This window comes from Scyliorhinus torazame, chromosome 16 (genome assembly GCF_047496885.1).
Source record: "Scyliorhinus torazame isolate Kashiwa2021f chromosome 16, sScyTor2.1, whole genome shotgun sequence".
Lineage (NCBI taxonomy): Eukaryota > Metazoa > Chordata > Chondrichthyes > Carcharhiniformes > Scyliorhinidae > Scyliorhinus > Scyliorhinus torazame.
The window spans coordinates 49,783,236-49,803,833 of NC_092722.1; the positions used below are offsets into that span (position 1 = coordinate 49,783,236).

The window sequence follows — 20,598 nt, forward strand, 5'->3', positions numbered from 1 at the left end:
ACAGTGGTTAGCACTGTTGCGTCACAACGCCGGGATACCAGGTTCAATTCCCGGCTTGGGTCACTGTCTGTGCGGAGTCTGCACATTCCCTCTGTGTTTGCTTGAGTTTCCTCCGGGTGCTCCGGTTTCCTCCCAAAGTCCAAAGATGTGCAGGTTAGGTGGATTGGCCATGCCAAATTGCCCTTAGGTTAGGTGAGGTTACTGGGTTTACGGGTTAGGGTGGAGGTGTGGGCTTAGGTAGGGTGCACTTTCCAAGGACCGGTGCAGACTTGATAGGCCGAATGGCCTCCTTCTGCACTGTAAATTCTATGATCTATGATCTCTCTTCTAGTGGTGGACCGACCTTCATGATCTAAGAGTATTAATAATAATAGGATTAGCACACTTAGGAGAAACTGCCTTAATGTCACCCCAAAACAACAAGAGTTGTAGAGGGAAAACTGACTGCTCTGCTTCAAGACTGAGCCATATGGATGCCAGGCCCATCCTAACCTCAGTCCCTGATGAATCTTTGATGAGAAGCCAGCTGATGTAGCCGAATGTTCAGGAGACCCAACCCCCTTCTACAGCTCTTGGTAGATGTAGATTTACTTTAAGATAAGGTTTCTTTTTGTTCCAAATAAATGTACCAATCATTTCATTAATTAACTTAACAACTCTATATGGGCAGCATTTGCAGGGGATACAGCAATCGAGGCAACACATTAATTTTAATTAGGGTAATTCTCCCAAACCATGAAATCGGGCACGCTGATCACTGAACAAGATCCCATTTAATAGCCACGATCTACTGAGGGAAGTTGGGGCCCATATAACTGTCTAAAGAAGGGGGTCATTGAAACCCCAAGATATTTAAATCTGGCGGGGGCAACCTAAAGAGAAAGTTAGCAAGGGAGCAAAGGGAGGTGGTTTGCCCCTCGCATTCAGCAGCCTTTTAATATTGTTACTTGAAAATCTGCCCTTTTATAAGCCCAGTCTGGTCCTCCTGCACACTTGTCAGAAGGCTACCCTCCGACCTTCTGGCCAGAACCTTAGATAATAATTTCAAGTCAGCATTCAGAAGAAATATTGGCCTATAGGAGGCACACTCCTCTGGATCTTGCTTTGCCTATCTTCAAAAACAAAGAAATATTAACCACGCATTGACTTGGAGGCAACATCCCCATCTCTAGTTTTATTCATATAGGGGCTAGTTGAATGCATATAACCAATACGCAAAATATTAAGAAGTAGTCCTGAATGTGGGAACTCCAGTCATTTTTCAAATAATGAATTAACCATTGTATTCCATTTTATTCAATACTGAGAAGTGTTCCCTGTGTATTCAACTATCAATTTTTAGTTAGATATCCGCCAAGCTAGGAAATATGGCAAAGCGTGAGAAATACATTAATAGTAACTCACTATTTTTCCTAAGGCTGCGCACGCAAACATTAAGGTAGTTTTGATAGGCACCGATCTATATCAAGTAATGCTTGATTAACAAGTTATTCTCTAAGTAACAGACATTCATTTGAAAAAAAACATTTTATTGAAGGCATTTTCAAATATATACGTAACAAACACAAAAGCCAAACATGACAGCAGGAAAGCAACCCACCCCCTTCCTACAACGCCCCCCCCCACCCCCCCAACAAACGTACCCAAACATACCCCCTCCCCCTGCTGATGACTCAATACTCCTCAAGGAAGTCAATGAACAGCTTCCACCTCAAGGTGAACCTCTCCTCAGACCTCAAATGGCGAACTTGATCTTCTCCAAATGGAAAAACTCTGCAAATCGCTCATCCTACCCCTGCCCTCACTGGCCCCGAGTCCCGGCAGTACAAATCCATCTCCAGACTATCAGGGAGGCAAAGGCCAACATCCCACCTGTATTCCCAGATCCTCCGACACTCCAAATATCACCACCTCCAGACCCGGGGCTACCTCGATCCCCAAAATCTTGACATCACGTTCGCTAAACCTGTCCAAACCCCTCAACCTCCGACATGCCCAAAACATGGACATGATTCACTGGCACCCCCACACACCGCCCACACCTATTTACCACCCCCCCCCCCCCCCAAAAAAAGAACGGACTCATCCTGGACACCATCATGTGGGCCCTGTGCACCACTTTCAACTGGATGAGGCTTAGTCTCCCACACGGCGAGGGCGCATTAACCCTCTGCAAAGCTTCATTCCATACTCTAGCCCCCAGCGCCCCATCCAGCTCCTCCTCCCACATATGCCTAACCTCCTCCACGGAAGCACTCTTTCTCTTCAAAGCTCCCCTTTTACATCCATAACCTTGCCTCCCTTATTTCCTCCTAGGAGAGGAGTTTATCCTGCAGCACCGAAGTGGCAGCATCGGAAACGATGGCAGCTCCTTCCTCACGAAGTAGCTAACCATAGAACCATTGAATTCCTACAGTGCAGAAGGAGGCCATTCAGCCCATCGAATCTGCTCCCACCCTCCGAAAGAGCACCCTACCTATTCCTACTCCCTGGCCCTATTCCCGTAACCCCACCTAATCTGGGCATCTTTGGGCACTAAGGGACAATTCAGCATGGGCAATTCATCTATCCTGCACATTTTTGAACTGTGGGAGGAAACCGGAGCACCCGGAGGAAACCCACACAGACACGGGGAGGAAGTGCAAATCCAAATTCCATTCCTTCACCCAAGGCTGGAATTGAACCTGGGTCTCTGGCGCTATGCTAACCACTGTGCCGCCCCCATCTAACTGGTAGAACCCATTCCCCTTTGGCAACTGGTATTAACATCGGTAACTTAATGGGGCCTGTAATCTCGTTGAGTGTCGATGGATTCATTTTAAGGTCATTCCCCTTATTACCTGATTAGCACCATTTTGGAGGGCCTCCTCCAACTCCCCAACCTCCAAATTGGGCCACTTTCCATCCACCCGTCCTCTGAACCTCCCACTCCCTGATTCACCCTCTTTCCGCTTCTCTCTCTTGAACCCACATTCCTGTTGAAGATGCAGATCCGATGCCAGAGTTCTGATATTATGGAAGTGCGGGTCCTGATGGTGCAGAAATACTGAGTTGGGGCCTGTTTCAATCCATGATTTTTAAAATGCTCCCTAGACAGGAGGACATGTGAAAACAGGATTAATTGAGAGGAAAGAAGAGTGGTGATTACATCACTGTTGGATAATCTTTTTGTTCGCTCAATCTCCAAAATGTTTTGTTTCCTCTTTTGAATAATGAACTAGAATTTGTTATTTGGTGAATTAACTCAAACTGATACTTTACAAATAATTTCAAAATGTTGTTGGCAGAATAGCTAATAATTTGGAAGGCTTCGGCTGTGCTTTCACTTTGCCAATGCATTGGCATGAAATGGTTTTATTGAAAGACCCATACGCCATTCTAAGTTTTGAATAATGTAGCTTTGTGATTAAGCAATTAACAAATTGCTACCTATTTATTCATAGTACATATGATGTACCTTGTCATTAAGTACTGCTGTCGATGTTTCCTGCTGGCCGCTCGCTGACGATGGACTATGAGCCAAACTGGGGGGTGTCTCTGAGCCAAACCTGGGGTGTCTGTGCATGTTGTGGCTGACCTTCAATGACTTTGTCCTGGGGCTTTCCATGTTACGTGGCAGTGGGGGTGCTGGTGGAGAAACAGCCCATGGTCACTCGCACGTCTCTGGTTGGGAGAGTGGAGCCCCGGGAAATTGATCAGGAGCCTGGTGTCTCACACTCATTGCCATCATCACATTCTGGATTTCCTGGGGCTTGCTGAAACACTTCACGGCCTCAAACCCAAAGATGAAGAAGAGAGCCAAGCTGTAAAGCTGTCCCATAATGGGAAAAATGTCCACAACCAGGACGTTCTTTGCCACTTCACTAGAATGTAAAAGATTTATTTACATTGGTTTTATATGTTTTTGGCTTGTAAATAAGTTGTATTTCATGTTTATGTTATGCATTGTGGCCAGAAATACCACATCCAATTGATGGAGAAAAATTGCTCCAATATATGTAAATTTGATTAACGCGGTGGTTTCCAGGAATGTATTTACTGCATAGAATGGGTTTTTCCTGTAAAGGAAAATAAGAACAATTGAAGGGGGTGGGATATTTGTCCCTGGAAAGTAAGTTATTATTGTTGCTCTGTGGCCTGGGGAAAGGGGAAACATAAATTTAGCAGAGGGAATCAAAACTTCACAATCTGAAAATGCAATATCAAGACCTCAGTATTCCTAACAAGCCCAGTATATGATGGTTATTCTGTCCTGAGTGACCCTAGAACTCCCTCCCTAACAGGGCTTTGGGTTAACCTACACCACATGGACTTCAGCGATTCAAGAAGGCAGCTCACCATCACCTTCTCAAGGGAAATTGGGAATCGGCAATAAATGCTCGACTAGCCAGTGATGCCCACATCTCATGCATGAATAAAAAGTGAAAGAATACATTAATATTGGTAATGGTACTATGTTATTGTCATCACTCTACTCCATGATGGGGTAATGCACAAAGGTTGGAGAGGAATGTGATTTGTTTTCTACCACTATTTTACTATTAAATATAGAGCTGCAGAATTGTGCAAGATCATGTAGAGAAAATATATTTTCAGGTTTCAAATTGTATGAATATTATTTCCTAATGGTTTTTCAACCTGAATATTTTCTGAAGTTGGAGATTTTGTACTTGTGGAACCTGATTTTAAATCAATCACATTTGTAACTGCAATAGTGCTATCTTTAAAATCTTATCAATTGACTAATATTGTGATGTTTTCAACAAAATCCTCATAATAATTGATCCATGTTTCTTTTTGAAGTATCTGCAGAATCTGCAGTTATTTAGATTACGCCATGTCAGGAGCAGGATCGGTCCTTCAGCAGTTTGTCAGCGGGTTGAAGAGTCGCAGCGAGGAGACCCGGGCTAAAGCAGCTAAGGACCTGCAGCACTATGTTACCACTGAACTTCGTGAGGTACAGTCAATTAGTAAAAATAAGGCTAGTCAAAGGTGACAAAGCCTTTTTTTTGGGATAATTCGAATTACTATGCATATTTGTAATTGCTCACTGAATATACTGATTGGGCATTCAACACTGAAATGATTTAATACAATAAGAACATTTCAGTCCTGAATTGAAAACTAGTGAGTATATTACTTTAGTTGGATGCAACTTTCTTATTTTTTAAGTTTAAAACTATTTCTCTTTTGTGGGTTTTGTATCACTGTATCCTCTTTTGCATTGGAAGGTTGTGAAAGAGCCTTTTCTGTCCTCATGGTGTTTTTTGCTGTTCAGCCGATTCCAATCTGTTTTTTGCTGTAGCCACCTGGGTTGGCCACTTCCCGACTTAAAATGGAGATCCGCAAAGACTACAGGTAAATTCAGCCAACACAGGCAAAAACTAGCAAGTGCAAAAATCCTGTGTATTAGAACTTTCAAAAGCCCAGACAGCACTGAAACTCACAGCCACCTGCATATTAATGAGCGATTACCAGGAACAATCGAAACATTTAAGGTGAATAAGGCCAAGCCAAACTCCTCGGCGCCAGCAGGAGCCAAGACAAAGGAAGGCCAACGGACACTTGGGGACTGCCCAGCGATCAAGGAACAACTCCAGTATTGGAGAAATCGATCCAAGTGATCGGAATGCAGTCCAATCACTTGGAACCAGATACGGGGTCCGCCCCGAAGGGCGGGAAGCCCCAGGGGACTATAAAGTAGAGCCCCCAAGTTCAAATCGGTCTTCTTGGCAGGGTCACTCAGCAACTCGAATCAATCCTTGAGAGTGAACTGCCTAAGCTGCCGCATCAACCAAGTAAGTCTCCAGTCAACGCACGCTACGAGATAGGCATCCTAGCTACCAGTCCATACCAGCTTTTGAATCCTGCAGACTCAGATCGAACGAAAGGCCATTTGTTCCCCTGACCTGGTGGGCCAGTACCAAGCTAAGTATAGGCCTTTTAGTGATAGAGAATAGTCTAGAAAGTAGAGTTTATGCATGAGTAGTGATTTACTGTGTATAATAAATGTGTTTTGATTTGAATCTTACTAATTGATGTGTTGAGTTATTGATCAGTACTTGAACTTGAACCTCGTGGCGGTATCATAAAGATACCTGGCGACTCTAGAGCAAAGGTTATAGAAACAGAGCAAATTCAGTAAAGACCCAACGGGCAACGAATTAAGATCCAACCAAAGTTAGCAACATATTACTGGAGACATCCTGATGGGACCCGATTTAGAAGTGGCCTAACCACTCCGGGAGAACCCAAAATTTGAATCAGAATCCAATTGGGAACAGAAAAACCACAAGTGTTCAAGCAGTTCTGATCAATCCTCATAATTCGGAAGTGTGTTAATGCATGCGTAACTAACAGGGCTACAAGGTAAAACTGATAGATTTTTGTTGCGAAAAAACTGTCGGGAGTTTGTATTCCGGAAAATAGCGAAAGCCGTACCCGTAATTACAGCACCGCCTTAGTACCCATCGTTCCAAATTTCAAGAGAGTATTTAGAGAGGAAAGATGGCAATGTAGGCAATGCAACGCCTCATGAACCCTGAAGAATTTGTGGTCGCAACGACCAGCAGTAGAGTAGGTCAATGTCCCGTTTGGGAAGAAGAGATCAGGAAATATCTCAAAGGGAAGGGATGGCCCCTTTGGAGTGAATTCTGTGATAATAAGGAAACAGGACCCGGGAGTATAGGACATACTTGGTGGGAGAACCTGTCAGAGATCCATAAGAAAAGCTTGGGAAAAGCTTGCAAGCCGATGGCAATCGTGTCCTGTCTGGCACAATTGCGAGGCACAAAGGAGGTCGTTCGGATGCTCCGCAAAGAGATAGAGGAGACACATTGAATGAGCAAGGTCGATGTTAGCGAGATCGAGAAAGAGATTTAGATTTAAGAAGGAAGTTGGCAGCAAAGGACAGAGAGGTGGATGATGCCAAGGGGGCACACCAGTCTTGTCTAGCGCATCTGAGCAGCTTCCAAACCCAAGATGAAAAGGCCTATCAGGACACGCAACGTGCAGTCCTGGTAAGAGAAGAGACAGAGAAACGGGTTGAGGCATTGCAAAGGGAGTGCAGCGATTTAAAAGCAGCGTTAAGAGCACTCCATGCTGCCACCACGGAGCACAGACAAAGCTCATTAGATCATGCGAAATGCAGGAAGCAGATTGCGGAAATGCAGTCTTTGCTTTCGGTGCAAAATGGGTTTCAGAGCACCTTTTGGATCCCAATTAAATGAGGAAGACGGCCCTGATTGGCAAGAATTAAATGAAACCGCGCATAGGTATGTTCCGGGAACATGTGCGCAAGGAAAGCCCCAAAGGAGAAAAGCACCCCAACCCCCCACAGAGCAGATAGATCAGGCACCCATGAATCCAATCACTACCCACCGCACAGTCACATCGGAAGGAGACGCGGAATTCCTTTACACCACCCCCTTAACCGTGACCCAATTACGGGACGCTTGCGAAAAGATCACACTGTTCCTCCCCACCTCAGACCCCCACCACTTCTTTGCTAGAGTAAAGCAGCAGGCGACCATGTACGGCCTGGATGATCGTGAGCAAGTGAAGCTCACAGTTTGGAGCTTAGACCCTTCGGTCGTAGCAGCCCTTCCCGACCCACAGAATGTAGGAGGAGGCACCCTTGCAGAGATGCACACGGCGATCCTAGACGCGATCGGTTACAAAGGTGACCCAGTAGAAGGCCTGAATAAGTGCAGGCAGAAAAGGACAGAACACCCCACAACGTTTGCTGGACGCTGTGGATTCATTTTACAGCCATTTTCGGCACCTTAGACCGTGCCCATTTGTCCCAAGACGGTATGGCCAAATGGACCCGCACCCTTATCTCCCATGCCACAGAGGCAGGACAAAAAGCATGTACCAATTATGACCCCTTGGAAGAAGCGCACAACGAGAAATGGGTTTTAAAAAGATTGTCCTGCGCCTGGGAGCAATCTGTCCAAAACAAACCCGCAATTAGGAAACCCGAAGAACAGCAGGCAGAGGCAGATATCCACGCAGTTAAGATGCACCAGAACCCTGCATGGGTGAACGAAGGCAGGAACAGCCCCCCACAGAAACCACCGGAGTGTTACAACTGTGGACAATTAGGTCACTTTGCACGAGAGTGCAATGCCCCACGAAAGCCACAGAGAGCCCAGCAGGCATGCACTCTGAATAGTAACAGGACAAAGCCCATACATAGTGTGAGCGCCCGTTCAGACCAGACAGACCTGAACGGAACTGACTGACGGTGTTCGGGCTCCCCCAGTTGGGTCTGCGACACCCTTTGGGATAGGTCCGGCCAACCAGTCGTTGCAGCGAAAATACGGGGACAGCCCATCGAATTTCTCTGGGACACAGGAGGGTCCCGCACCGCAATTAATTCCTCCACCATGTACCAACAAGACACGTGGCCCACTACAGCCACAATCGCCCTCAGCAGCTTCACAGGCCACTCACGGCAGGGACACATCACAGCCCCTGTACCCATTCAAAGTGGCAATATTACGACAACACACCCATAGTTTTAGTCGATCTACCCCACACAGCAGAACACATTTTGGGCATTGATATTATGAACTCCCACCACCTTTCATTTGATCCAGTAAACCAATGTGTCTGGAAAATGGCAAAATCCTCAAGAGCCCCTGCAACGCTCACAGTAGGTGAGTATGCAAACAAGATTAGCGCAGTCGGCGATTTCTGGTTTGACCCGACCACGATTAGCACAGACGAGCAGGTTAGGGCAGTTCTGCAGAAGCACAGGACAGCATTCGCGACCCACAAACACGACTGTGGCCGGATGACTGGTTCTGTTCAAATCGCAGGACCTGACCCTAGACCCCAAAAGCAATACGGATTTCCTTAAGAGGCAGAGGGAGAAATCTCAAAAGTTATCGATAACTTATTAGAGCAGGGCGTACTTAGATCAGTAGCCTCTACTAATAATGCCCTGATTTGGCCAGTGAGAAAGCCCGATGGATCATGGCGACTGACCATCGATTACTGGGAACTCAACAAAGTCACCCCCGCAGCAGCCCCCACGGTAGCCACAAGTCCCGAGACCATGCTCAAACAGGGACTCAACTCACGATATTTTACGGTTTTGGACACCAGTAACAGGTTCTGGTCCATTCCATTGGCAAAAGCGTGCCAATACAAATTTGCCTTTACTTTTAAAGGTCAGCAGTACACGTGGACATGCCTTCCACAAGGATTCCACAACTCCCCCTCCATTTTCCACCGACAGCTGGCAAATGGATTATCAACATTTTCTCGCCCCAAATGTCTGGTCCGGTATGTGGACGACCTATTACTGCAGACTGACACCAAGGCAGAACACATCGAGCTTTTGTCCGAACTCCTGGAACTCCTACAGCAGATTGGTTGTAAAGTAAACCCCAAGAAAGCCCAATTTTTGAAAGACAAAGTGGTATATTTGAGAACTATTATCACGCATGGTAAACGCGAGATCGAGCATAAAAGAATTGACTCGATTGTCAAATTGTCCCTTCCCCAGAATGTTTCAGTCCTCCGGTCGTTTTTAGGACTGGTTGGCTACTGCCGAAACCATATTGATGGTTTCGCCACCAAGGCAGATCCCCTCTCGGAACTCCTAAAGAAAGGAGCCCCTTGGGAATGGCTTCCGCAGCATACGTATGGTGTGGATGCTTTGAAAAGGGCCCTCATTGCAGCCCCCGCACTACAGGTTCCAGACCCGCTTTCCCCCTATGCTATAGAGATAGCTAGCACAGACCGTACGCTTTCGGCTGTGCTCCTCCAGGAACGGCACGAACAGTTAAGACCCGTGGCTTACGCCTCCAGACTTTTAGATCCTGTGGAGCATGGATTTTCGGCCCGTGAAAGGCACCTGCTAACATTTTTCTGGGCGGTTCAGTATTTTTCCTACATTACCGGACTAAACCCCATCACAATCCTCATGGAACACACCCCCACCCAACTTTTATTAGACGGACGATTTAAGGACGGTACAGTAAGCCAGATTAGAGCAGCCAGATGGACCCTTCTTTTGCAGGGACGGGACATCACTGTAAAAAGTACCAAGACCCACACTTTCCTAGCCGACAACCTTCAGTACCCAAGCACCCCCCACGAATGTGAAATCATCTCACCGCACCACAACACAGGCCCCTTTATTGCAGAAACACCCCCCAAAAAGATAGGTAGATCACCCCAGAGCCCCCAGCGCACAGACACGTGCGAACCCGTAGGGATATATGTGGATGGTTCTTCCATTGTATTAGATGGGAAGCACATTACAGGATGCGGCATTTATGTTGAGGACGCACAGGGACGCGCCCTAGAAGAGATCTCGTTAAAACTACCAGGACACTTAGGTGCGCAGGCGGCAGAACTAGCGGCCATCGCGTACATTGTGGATCACCCAGATTCCTTCCGCAGCCCAGCAGACATATACTCGGACAGCCTCTATGTCTGCAACAGCCTTACAGAATTCCTACCCCTGTGGAAAGCAAGAGGATTTGTTTCCGCAGACGGAAAACCCCTCCCTTCAGCCCCATTGCTCTGCCACATTTTAGAGAAAGCACAGGACAGGACATTTGGAATTGTTAAAGTTCTAAGTCACCGCCGTTCTTCCGCACCTGGAAATGTAAAAGCCCACGCACTGGCTAAAGCACGTTCCAGGCATAGATATTTTTGGACACCCCCCGAAAGCGCCCCAGTGAATGCAGTTCAGGTCTCACAGACTAATATCGAGGATTTAGTGCCGGCCCAGAAGCAAGATAGCAATCTCAGGGAGATTTTGAAAGGAAATTTTCCAGCACCTTACGTTAGATTTAAAAATGCACTAACCACACATGACGGTGTGGTCCTAAAAGACACCTTTTATGTGGTTCCTGAACAGGACAGGAATCAGCTTATTTGTTTGTTCCATGACAGTCATGGGCATCAGGGAATTGATGCCACTACAGCCCACATTAGGCAGCTCTGTTGGTGGCCAAGTTTAAAAGAAGACGTAACGCACTACGTTGTGAATTGCCTTATCTGTGCCCAAAACAATCCGGATAGATACGCAAAGGAAGCTCAACTTAGCCACACCCGCCCCGTTAATGGCCCCTGGACTAACCTCCAGATTGATTTTATAGGACCATTGCCCCCTTGCAGGAATGGTTACAAGTACGTATTAGTCGTCATAGACACTTTTACGAAATGGGTAGAGGCATTCCCATCCAGAACTAACACGGCAAAGACCACAACCAAGATCTTAACCCATCACATCTTTACGAGATGAGGACTCCCCCGCAGCATTGAATCCGACCAAGGTTCCCATTTTACGGGACATGTCATGAAGAACGTCCTCACGATATTTGGCATTACCCAAAAATTCCACATTGCATACCACCCCCAGTTGAGTGGTATCGTGGAGCGAATGAATCGGACCCTAAAAGCAACCCTCACAAAAATGGTCCAACAAAACAACACCACTTGGGATTCAGTCCTCCCATTTGCGCTGATGTTTTTAAGAAATACTGTTTCAACATCCACAGGTTACACCCCACACACACTCATGACCGGACGCCCCATGAAAGGCACAGAATTTTTACTAGGACTTGACTTGACCAGCCCCGAAGTGACGGCCCTCACACACGAGAACGCAGTAAAACAGTTGGTCGAAAATGTAAAAACGGCTCAGCTAGCAGCCGCAGTAAGATTAGGCACTAGAAAGAAACAGAGCAAGGCCTGTTTCGACAAGACCGTGCATGCGACTGAGTTTGAGTAGGACAGCAGGTCATGCTCTCCATTTACAACCCCAGCACATTCCTGTCACTGAAGTATTCGGGTCCGTACTCCATTGCGGACAAAGGAAGCCCCTCCGTCTATAAAATAAAGTACCCCAATGGAAAGACTGCGTGGTTCCATATTAACCAGCTTGAGGCATATGGCCCACAGTCTAACCACGCATACCACGTCATGCTCGACGCAGCAGACCGCACCCCGCCCACACCCTCCCCCAACACGTCCACCCCACACACGGACTCGCCCTCGACTCCACCCCTGAACTCTAGACTCCGCCCCGGAATGCCCACAGACCGCAGCAGCAGAGACAACGACCGTGACACAGACAATAGCCACAGCACGCCTCCCTACTATCCCCATGCAACAGAACCCACACCCAGCGAATCTGAATACGATTCGAGTAATCCCTTCCTGATCACATTCCTCAACAAACCCCACCAAAGACCACCGCCCTTCGATGACGACACCGACTCCGTCCCCACAGAATTAGACACAACATTTTGGCACCGCGACAATTCATACAGGCTCGTATGAAACAACGAGATGGACCCTAAGTCACACCATGCAGCTTTATCAACCCTCATCCATTCCAGAGTATGGCATCCGGGAGAAGAGGACGACTTTGAGTCTGACTCCCAAAACGAGAACCCCTTTGCGACCCTGTTCGCAACTGATAACTGAGGTGTCCAGATGATGTTTTAAAAAAGGAACCGCTTCGGAGAAACGGTATCCTTTCTGATGGAACCTGCAGCATGTTGTTCAATGTTTGTTTGTTAGTGTTCTTGTTATGTGTTGTTTGTAAACTCGGATGTTCCACGGCCACCCGCCATATTTCTCGGCAGAAACCTGTGAAAACTTGCCAGCAAGCTTATCGGCAGAAACCGCTGAGAGCTTGCCAGCCCCCGTTCATAACTGCTCTTCTGGTTCGACGGTAGAACCTTTACAGCAACCCCCCACGATGACTACATTTTTGCCCGTTCTTGCCGGTTGCTCAGGCAGTGGAGAAACAGCATTGGTCTCCACCCTGCCTGAGGACCCCCCCCTCTGGTCAGCTACACTCGGGTAGAGCACATACGGCATTGATCACCGTCCTACCCGGGGATTCCATCCAAATCTTGCCTGTCGCGGCCCATACGCACCTCATTTCGGCAATCTTGGTTCAAAAAGGTTTGTTTTGTTTTCGGGCAACACTTAGGTTGCCATCACTATGCTATTTACATCCTCAAACATTTGGATGGTAAATCGCACAGCCTGCGAGACGGCTCGCATTGTTTCAGTATTTTTTCTTAAGTGTGTCTCGTCCAAATTTTCGGTTTTAAAAAAAAAATTAAAAAAAATTGAGGGAATCACACAGGGTGACAAATTATAAAGGGAAATTGGCACCACGAGACAGACATGCTAACGCACGAGATATTAACCAAGATAGTAACAGAAACTATGCTTGATCCACAGAATTCCAGAAGCCCCAGGAAGAGGGGCGAAACGGAAAGGAAGAGACGACATTGAAAGAAGACAACAATGTAGACGTCATAGGTGTTTTTCGTCGTTATTATAATTTGTATCCGGTTCCGCGCGAATGCGCGAACCCCCTGGCCCCTACCACAGGCCGTGAATGATTCCCACCCCTATCATACACTACACCCTGAAATAGTTAACCCCGAGATAGTCACCGACACACCATCATGGTGTGATGCGTTCATAACCTGGTATTCACTATCATACGTAATTGAATCCCTTCTAATATTGGCGATACTCTTCAGCATCGTGCAGACTATCCGCATGAGGAAATGGCTAAGGAGAGCCTACCGCTTTCGCACCCCGGTGTACAGGATAAGATCCCCTATTTTCGGTTATCACCAGGACCCCGAACCCCTTGATCTACAATAAAGAACATTTGTGTTGCATCTTTTGTAAATACAGAAATGTGTTTCGTTTACAACGAAAATATTGTACACCTCTGTGCTTGACTGCCAAGCCAGAGGAAAAATGTGAATGCTGCTATTTTTGTACTGTTAGGAAGTTAGTATGATTGGATGTTTAAGTGAGTGTAGTTTATGAAAGATAGTTAGAGGTACCGTTTCTTTTATGTTGTAATGCATGTCCCTGTTGTGACATAGCGCCACTTAGAATTGTTAGTTAAAACATTTTCTCACATAGTTATGGTCAGTGTAGAGGCCATGGAAGAGTGCTCGCTGGGTCAGGAAGTGAAGACAACGCAGTTATGTGATCCTTCACGCTTCGCGTTAGGGATCACAAGGAGGGAGTGTAGCCACCTGGGTTGGCCACTTCCCGACGTAAAATGGAGATCCGCAAAGACTACAGGGAAATTCAGCCAACACAGGCAAAAACTAGCAAGTGCAAAAATCCTGTGTATTAGAACTTGCAAAAGCCCAGATAGCATTGAAACTCACAGCCACCTGCATACTAATGAGCGATTACCAGAAACAATCGAAACATTTAAGGTGAATAAGGCCAAGCCAGACTCCTTGGCGCCAGCAGGAGCCAAGACAAAGGAAGGCCAACGAACACTTAGGGACCGCCCAGCGATCAGGGAACAACTCCAGTATTGGAGAAATCGATCCAAGTGATCGGAACGTAGTCCAATCACTTGGAACCAGATACGGGGTCCGCCCCTGGGGACTATAAAGTAGAGCCCCCAAGTTCAAATTGGTCTTCTTGGCAGGGTCACTCAGCAACTCGAATCAACCCTTGAGAGTGAACTGCCTAAGCTGCCGCATCAACCAAGTATGTCTCCAGTCAACGCACGCTACGAGATAGGCGCTCCTAGCTACCAGTCCATACCAGCTTTTGAATCCTGCAGACTCCGATCGAACGAAAGGCCATTTGTTCCCCTGACCTGGTGGGCCAGTTCCAAGCTAAGTATAGGCCTTTTAGTGATAGAGAATAGTCTAGAAAGTAGAGTTTATGCATGAGTAGTGATTTACTGTGTATAAAAGATGTGTTTTGATTTGAATCTTACGAATTGGTGTTGAGTTATTGATCAGTACTTGAACTTGAACCTCGTGGCGGTATAAAGATACCTGGCGACTCTAGAGCAAATGTTATAGAAACAGCGCAAATTCAGTAAAGACCCAACGGGCAACGAATTAAGAGCCAACCAAAGTTAGCAACATTGCTCAATATCGTCCTCTATTTCATTCCATTTATGTGCAAACCTAACTTCACATTAGCTTACAATTAACCCAATTGTTACCAGCTAATCAGCCAACAACTGCATTCATCAGCCATAAGACCACAAGACGTCAGAGCAGATGTAGGCCATTCGGCTCATTGAGTCTGCTATGCCATTTAAGAAGATCATGACTGATCTGATATAAGCCTCAACTCCACTTTTCCGCATTATTCCCATAAACCTTGATTCCTTTACTGATTAAGGATCTGCTATCTTGTGATGAATTGCACTGGAACATTTAAGCGTAGGCTAGCTCAGTGGCTAAAATAAAAGGATATTAGGACTAAACAGATAAATGGGATGAGGTCCACTGCACACATGGAGGGCAAGCATCTTCATAGACTGATTGGGTCAAACAAACTTTCTAAGCACTGGGACCAGGCAGATAGATTGCAGTGTGGTTATCCACAATAAAATGTTTCTACAATGCAGCTTTAAATTTATACAGTGGTGTTCTTCACCTGTAGACACACATTTGCCATGTGCTTCATCAATTAAAAAAAATATTTCCTTCAATATTTTTCTTGCCCCATTCTTATTTTCTTTCTCATTGTTTAAGTAAATTAATTCCTATTTTCATCTCTGGTGCAATAGCTGCCCTCCGGTATATGCCAACCCTTCAATTGACCATGAATTATATTTGCTTGCTTTGCAGAATGTAACATTTTTTACTATTCTGTTTTCAGTCCCACTGAGCACGTGGGCAATTGCAACCTAGGTCTTGCTATTCTGTTATGTAGTACTGAAGAACACCAATTAACGGTGGCATCAGAACCTCTACATCCCCATATTTTTAATATAAACTTATATCCCACTTATCTCATAGTCCAGTGACAAATCAAAAGTCAGTTGTAGCATAAGTAATATGGTAGCATTACTGTCAAAGGCACTAAAACCTCCAGTAACTAATGGCAGAAGAAAAGTGTCTGGGGCGGCAAAGGTAAATGGAATCTCCTGTCGTCACTTAGTCTCAGGCACTACATTTTGATTCCTGCTTTAGACAGCCTAGCTATCATTTGTTAGCTGTTTATAGCCTTTACCAACCCTACCTTGGCATTGAATGGTGATAGTTATATTTTGTATTTTCTTGTGTTGTCCATTCAAAATACATTGCACCATTTTATTCATGTTTCAAGTTTAAATATGTGCCCCTTAAGGTCAACCAAGAGGAAGTCACTTCATTCTATGACGAACTGAATCATCATATTTTTGAACTAGTTTCCAGTTCGGATGTGAATGAGAGGAAAGGAGGAATCCTGGCAATTGGTATGTGCCGCATTTAAAAAAAAAAAGATTAAGGCTGATTGTAAGGCAATAAAATATTTACCTGTGTTTACAATATATGTAAGAATGTACAATATCTCACATTTAACTGTTACAGACTTTAAATAATCATATTTCTGTTTTAGGATGATATATGCTCTCAGTAGTATATCATATGGAAAGATGCATAAAGTTACTCCCGTGGGAAAGCAGCAATTCATTGTCTCTCCATTTACTCGGCAAAGCACAAGTGGCTTATAGACCTAAAAAAATCTTGAGCAGCAGTCTTATATTGAAACTTTGCTGTGTATAGCTATAAATGGTGGTGAATTTCTTAACAGCCCTTTTTTTCTTGCAATAGTTAGAGTTATTGGAGAGTTTTTGTGGCTTAGAAGGAAGTCATTTGGCCTATCGAGTCCATGCTGGCACTTTAGAGTAATCCAGTCAGTCCTTGTTCCTCTGCCCTATTCCCATAACCCTGCAAGCTTATTTCCCTGAAGTGTCTATCCAATTTACTGTTAGTTGGTTTTCTACAAAATCTGTCTTTTTTTCTGTATTTGATGTGTAAACTTGTTCTTTGTTCCCAATGCAGTGAGTCTGATTGGAGTTGAAGGAGGAAATGCCACCCGAATTACACGCTTTGCCAATTACTTGCGGAACTTGCTCCCATCCAGTGACCCTGTTGTTATGGAAATGGCCTCAAAAGCCATGGGCCGCCTTTCCATGGCTGGTGATACCTTTACAGCTGAATATGTTGAGTTTGAAGTCAAACGTGCACTTGAGTGGTTAGGAGCGGACCGGAATGAAGGAAGACGACATGCTGCTGTAAGTCTTGTCTTGGACTGGTTTTACAAGGTGCAAACATATGGATGTAAATCAAAGAATGAGTCTTATATGTCAGAGGGAAGGAGGGAGAATTTGTTCACATGCTCCCTCATAAGCGACAACTCATTTTTCAAGTTATTTTGATTTTGCCCGTTTTGGGAATCTGAATATCTTGACTTAGGGGCAGGCGCTCTGTTTCCATGGATTTTTTCAGTTCGCTACAAGAAGACATCAATGCAAACTTTTTTTGAAACCTTTACTTGCATGCAAGGGAGTGGATTCCCTCTATTTGGTGCATTTATAAATGTAATCCAGACAAAATTGGAATATTATCTGACAGGAAATCCGAGGGAATGGCGAGATGGTGGCATGATAATAATGTCACAGGATGAGTAATCTGGAGGCCCAGGGCAATATTTTGGGGAGATGGGTTCAAATCCCACCATGGCAGCTGATGGAATTTGAATTAAATTAATAAATCTGGAATATAAGACTACAACTGATTATTGTTAAAAACCCATCTGGCTCATTAATGCCCTTTAGGGGAGAAAATCTGTCATTCTTACATGTGTCTGTTAGTAGGCTCCATGGAGTGAGTGGCTGCCAATTTCCAAATTATTAGATCAAAAAGATGAATGTTGTAAATAGTTGATTCTGTAAAATGGGGAAGCCTATGAACTGGATTTGGTGCAGTTTTTGCATATAACTCTCAAACAAGCCTACATGTGACTCTAAACCTACAGCAATGTGGTGATCTGCCCTCTGAAATAGTTTAGCAAGCCTCTCAGTTCAAGGGCAATTGGGGATGGGTAACAAAGGCTGACTTTGCCAGGGGCAGCCACATTCTATAAAAGAATAAAGAGCAAAAAATATTTATTTTAACTTTTGAAGCAATTGTACTCAAAAGTTTATATTTGAGATGCCTATGCTCGTGTCAGTTGTTTAGTTTTAAAAAAAAAGTGTTATCTTTCCAGTTTTATTGCCAATAGCGGGATGACTAGCTTGAAACCTTGTTGCATTTAGTTCTTCTGATTCATAGATCATAGAATTTACAGTGCAGAAGGAGGCCATTCGGCCCATCGAGTCTGCACCGGCTCTTGGAAAGTCCACACTTCCACCCATCCCCATAACCCAGTAATCCCACCCAACACTAAGGGCAATTTTGAACACTAAGGGCAATTTTAGCTTGGCCAATTCACCTAACCTGCACACCTTTGGACTGTGGGAGGAAACCGGAGCACCCGGAGGAAACCCATGCACACACGGGGAGAACGTGCAGACTCCGCACAGACAGTGACCCAACCGGGAATCGAACCTGGGACCCTGGAGCTGTGAAGCAATTGTGCTAACCACAATGCTACCGTGCTGCCCAATTAGCTATTTAAAATTAAATAATGTATGCATCTGTCATAAAATCAAGATACCCACTTATCCTATGCTACTAAATGATAGCAGTTGTTTTATTTTCACAATATTAACTTTTTAAAACAAAATAAAGAATCCAAAAAGTATATACACAAATCTGGAGCTGTCTCTTTTCACTGAGTTCTAGGTCTAAAACTGTTGTTTAGGGGTAAAGTTAGGGAAGGTTTTGCAGAAATATCCTGTTCCAAGTTTCCAGAAAAGGCTTGCATTTATATAACATCTTAGCAATCTCTCACATACAATGAATTACGATGAATTGTAATATGATTAAGTGTGGCAGCAATTTACCACACAAGCTTTCACAAAACAACAAATGGCTGATCTATTTTCAGTGGTGTCGGTTGAGGAAGGAATTTTGGCCAGGTCAGAAGGAAAACAAGACTTTTCTTTAAGTACTGACTTTGAAACTGGAAGATTTAAATTCATTATTTCAACAAAAGGATGGTGGTGCCTTCAGCAATTTAGAGCTCCCTAAATACTGCACTAGAGTGCCAACTTGAATGTTTAAGTCTGATGTTGACATGAACTCTCAGCCTTTTAATAATAATAAACATTAACACTGCAATGAAGTTACTGTGAAAATCCCCGAGTCGCCACACTTTGGCGCTTGTTTGGGTACACTGAGGGAGAATTCAGAATGTCCAAATTACCTAACAGCACGTCTTTCGGGACTTGTGGGAGGAAACCGGAGCACCCGGAGGAAACCCATGCAAACACAGGGAGAATGAGCAGACTCCGCACAGACCCAAGCCGGAAATCGAAGTTGGGACCCTGGCGCTGTGAAGCAACAGTGCACAACCCTGAGGATGAGGGATGAGATTGCTACCAACTGCATTAAGCTGATGCTCAGTGCTTTAGTCACTAAGACCTACTTTTTCAACCTTGAAGTGTGGAAAATGTATTTCTTTTGATTTTTTATTTCAGTGTTTCACCATTTCAACCACCCAACCCTCCTCTCTCTTCTGAAGATAGTAACTTATGGGTGCTGACATTTCTCTACTGCACAAGTAACTGTGTTTGAATGTTGGTGGACATTTCAGCCTTTGAAGTACCACGGCTGAATCTGATGCGGTCATTACCTGACCACATAAGCAATACCTACAGGGTTTCTGGAAAGCTATCAGAAAACTTGAGTTGATTTATTTGTTAGCCCTATGCAGTTCTTCAGTTATGCCCATCCATAATAGTATCGAGGACAGTTGTGGCATTTTCAGCCTCCACGTCACCTAATGGACCAATGATCAAAACTGGGAGTTTCTGGTTTGCATGGTTCAGCTACTCCCTGAAAAAACTTACTGAGATATTGTCCAGAATTTGTTTTCCATTTATTGATCACTGAATTCTGAATGACCTAGTGAGAAAAGTAGAATTATGAACAGTAGGCATCCAATAGACAATATTTTGTTTGAGTGTGATTTTCAAAGATAAGGTTCAGAAAAATGTATGCATAGATTGAGAATAGGCAACATCTTCACTGACTGTTTTTCAAGGAGATGACCTTCCAATTTGCAATGTTTTGTTCTGAATGTTATGAATCTCCTCAGCCACTGTGATCACTTTTCTGTTTTTGATTTCTGAAATAACATTTCTTTGTTGTCTTTTAGTCTCTGTTTCCAAAGAAACTGGAGCTTTTCTTTTTGAAGTGAAATGTCCTACAAAATAAACATAACACTGCTTCTTTGAAATTAGATGCCTTCAGCTAAGGCAGACACTCCCCAATATAGCTCTTGAATAAAAAGGAATATTTTACGAAATAACCCTTGAAAAATGTTGCATTATGTTTTGTGAAAGATTGAGATCCCCATGTTTAATTTAACATTCAATGCTATGAAAATGAAGACCTCTACATTTTTTATTCCAGGTTCTGGTGTTGCGGGAATTGGCTGTCAGTGCACCTACTTTCTTTTTTCAACAAGTGCAGGCATTTTTTGACAATATATTCTTTGCGGTCTGGGACTCCAAGCAGGCCATAAGAGAAGGTGCTGTCGCTGCCTTGCGGGCTTGTCTGATTCTTACTACTCAGAGGGAGACTAAAGAAATGCAGAAGCCTCAGTGGTACAGGGTGAGTGATTGGATAAATGCTATATTGATCTGCCATCCGCATACATTGAAAAACC

At 44.7% G+C, this 20,598-nt stretch overlaps 1 protein-coding gene across 4 annotated transcripts in view; it reads left to right on the plus strand.

Moving 5' to 3' along the window:
* The window catches only part of mtor (mechanistic target of rapamycin kinase), a 436,061-nt gene that overhangs the window by 12,826 nt on the left and 402,637 nt on the right, over positions 1-20,598 (plus strand). For 3 of the 4 annotated variants that reach the window (XM_072478465.1, XM_072478464.1, XM_072478466.1), the window contains exons 2-5: positions 4,804-4,957; positions 16,126-16,234; positions 16,824-17,056; positions 20,343-20,543. In XM_072478465.1, coding sequence (XP_072334566.1) covers positions 4,838-4,957; positions 16,126-16,234; positions 16,824-17,056; positions 20,343-20,543 — 663 coding nt within the window. In that variant the 5' untranslated portion in view covers positions 4,804-4,837. Of the gene's footprint in view, positions 1-4,803; positions 4,958-16,125; positions 16,235-16,823; positions 17,057-20,342; positions 20,544-20,598 lie in introns of those variants that run through there. The other variant, XM_072478468.1, reaches the window with a different exon arrangement.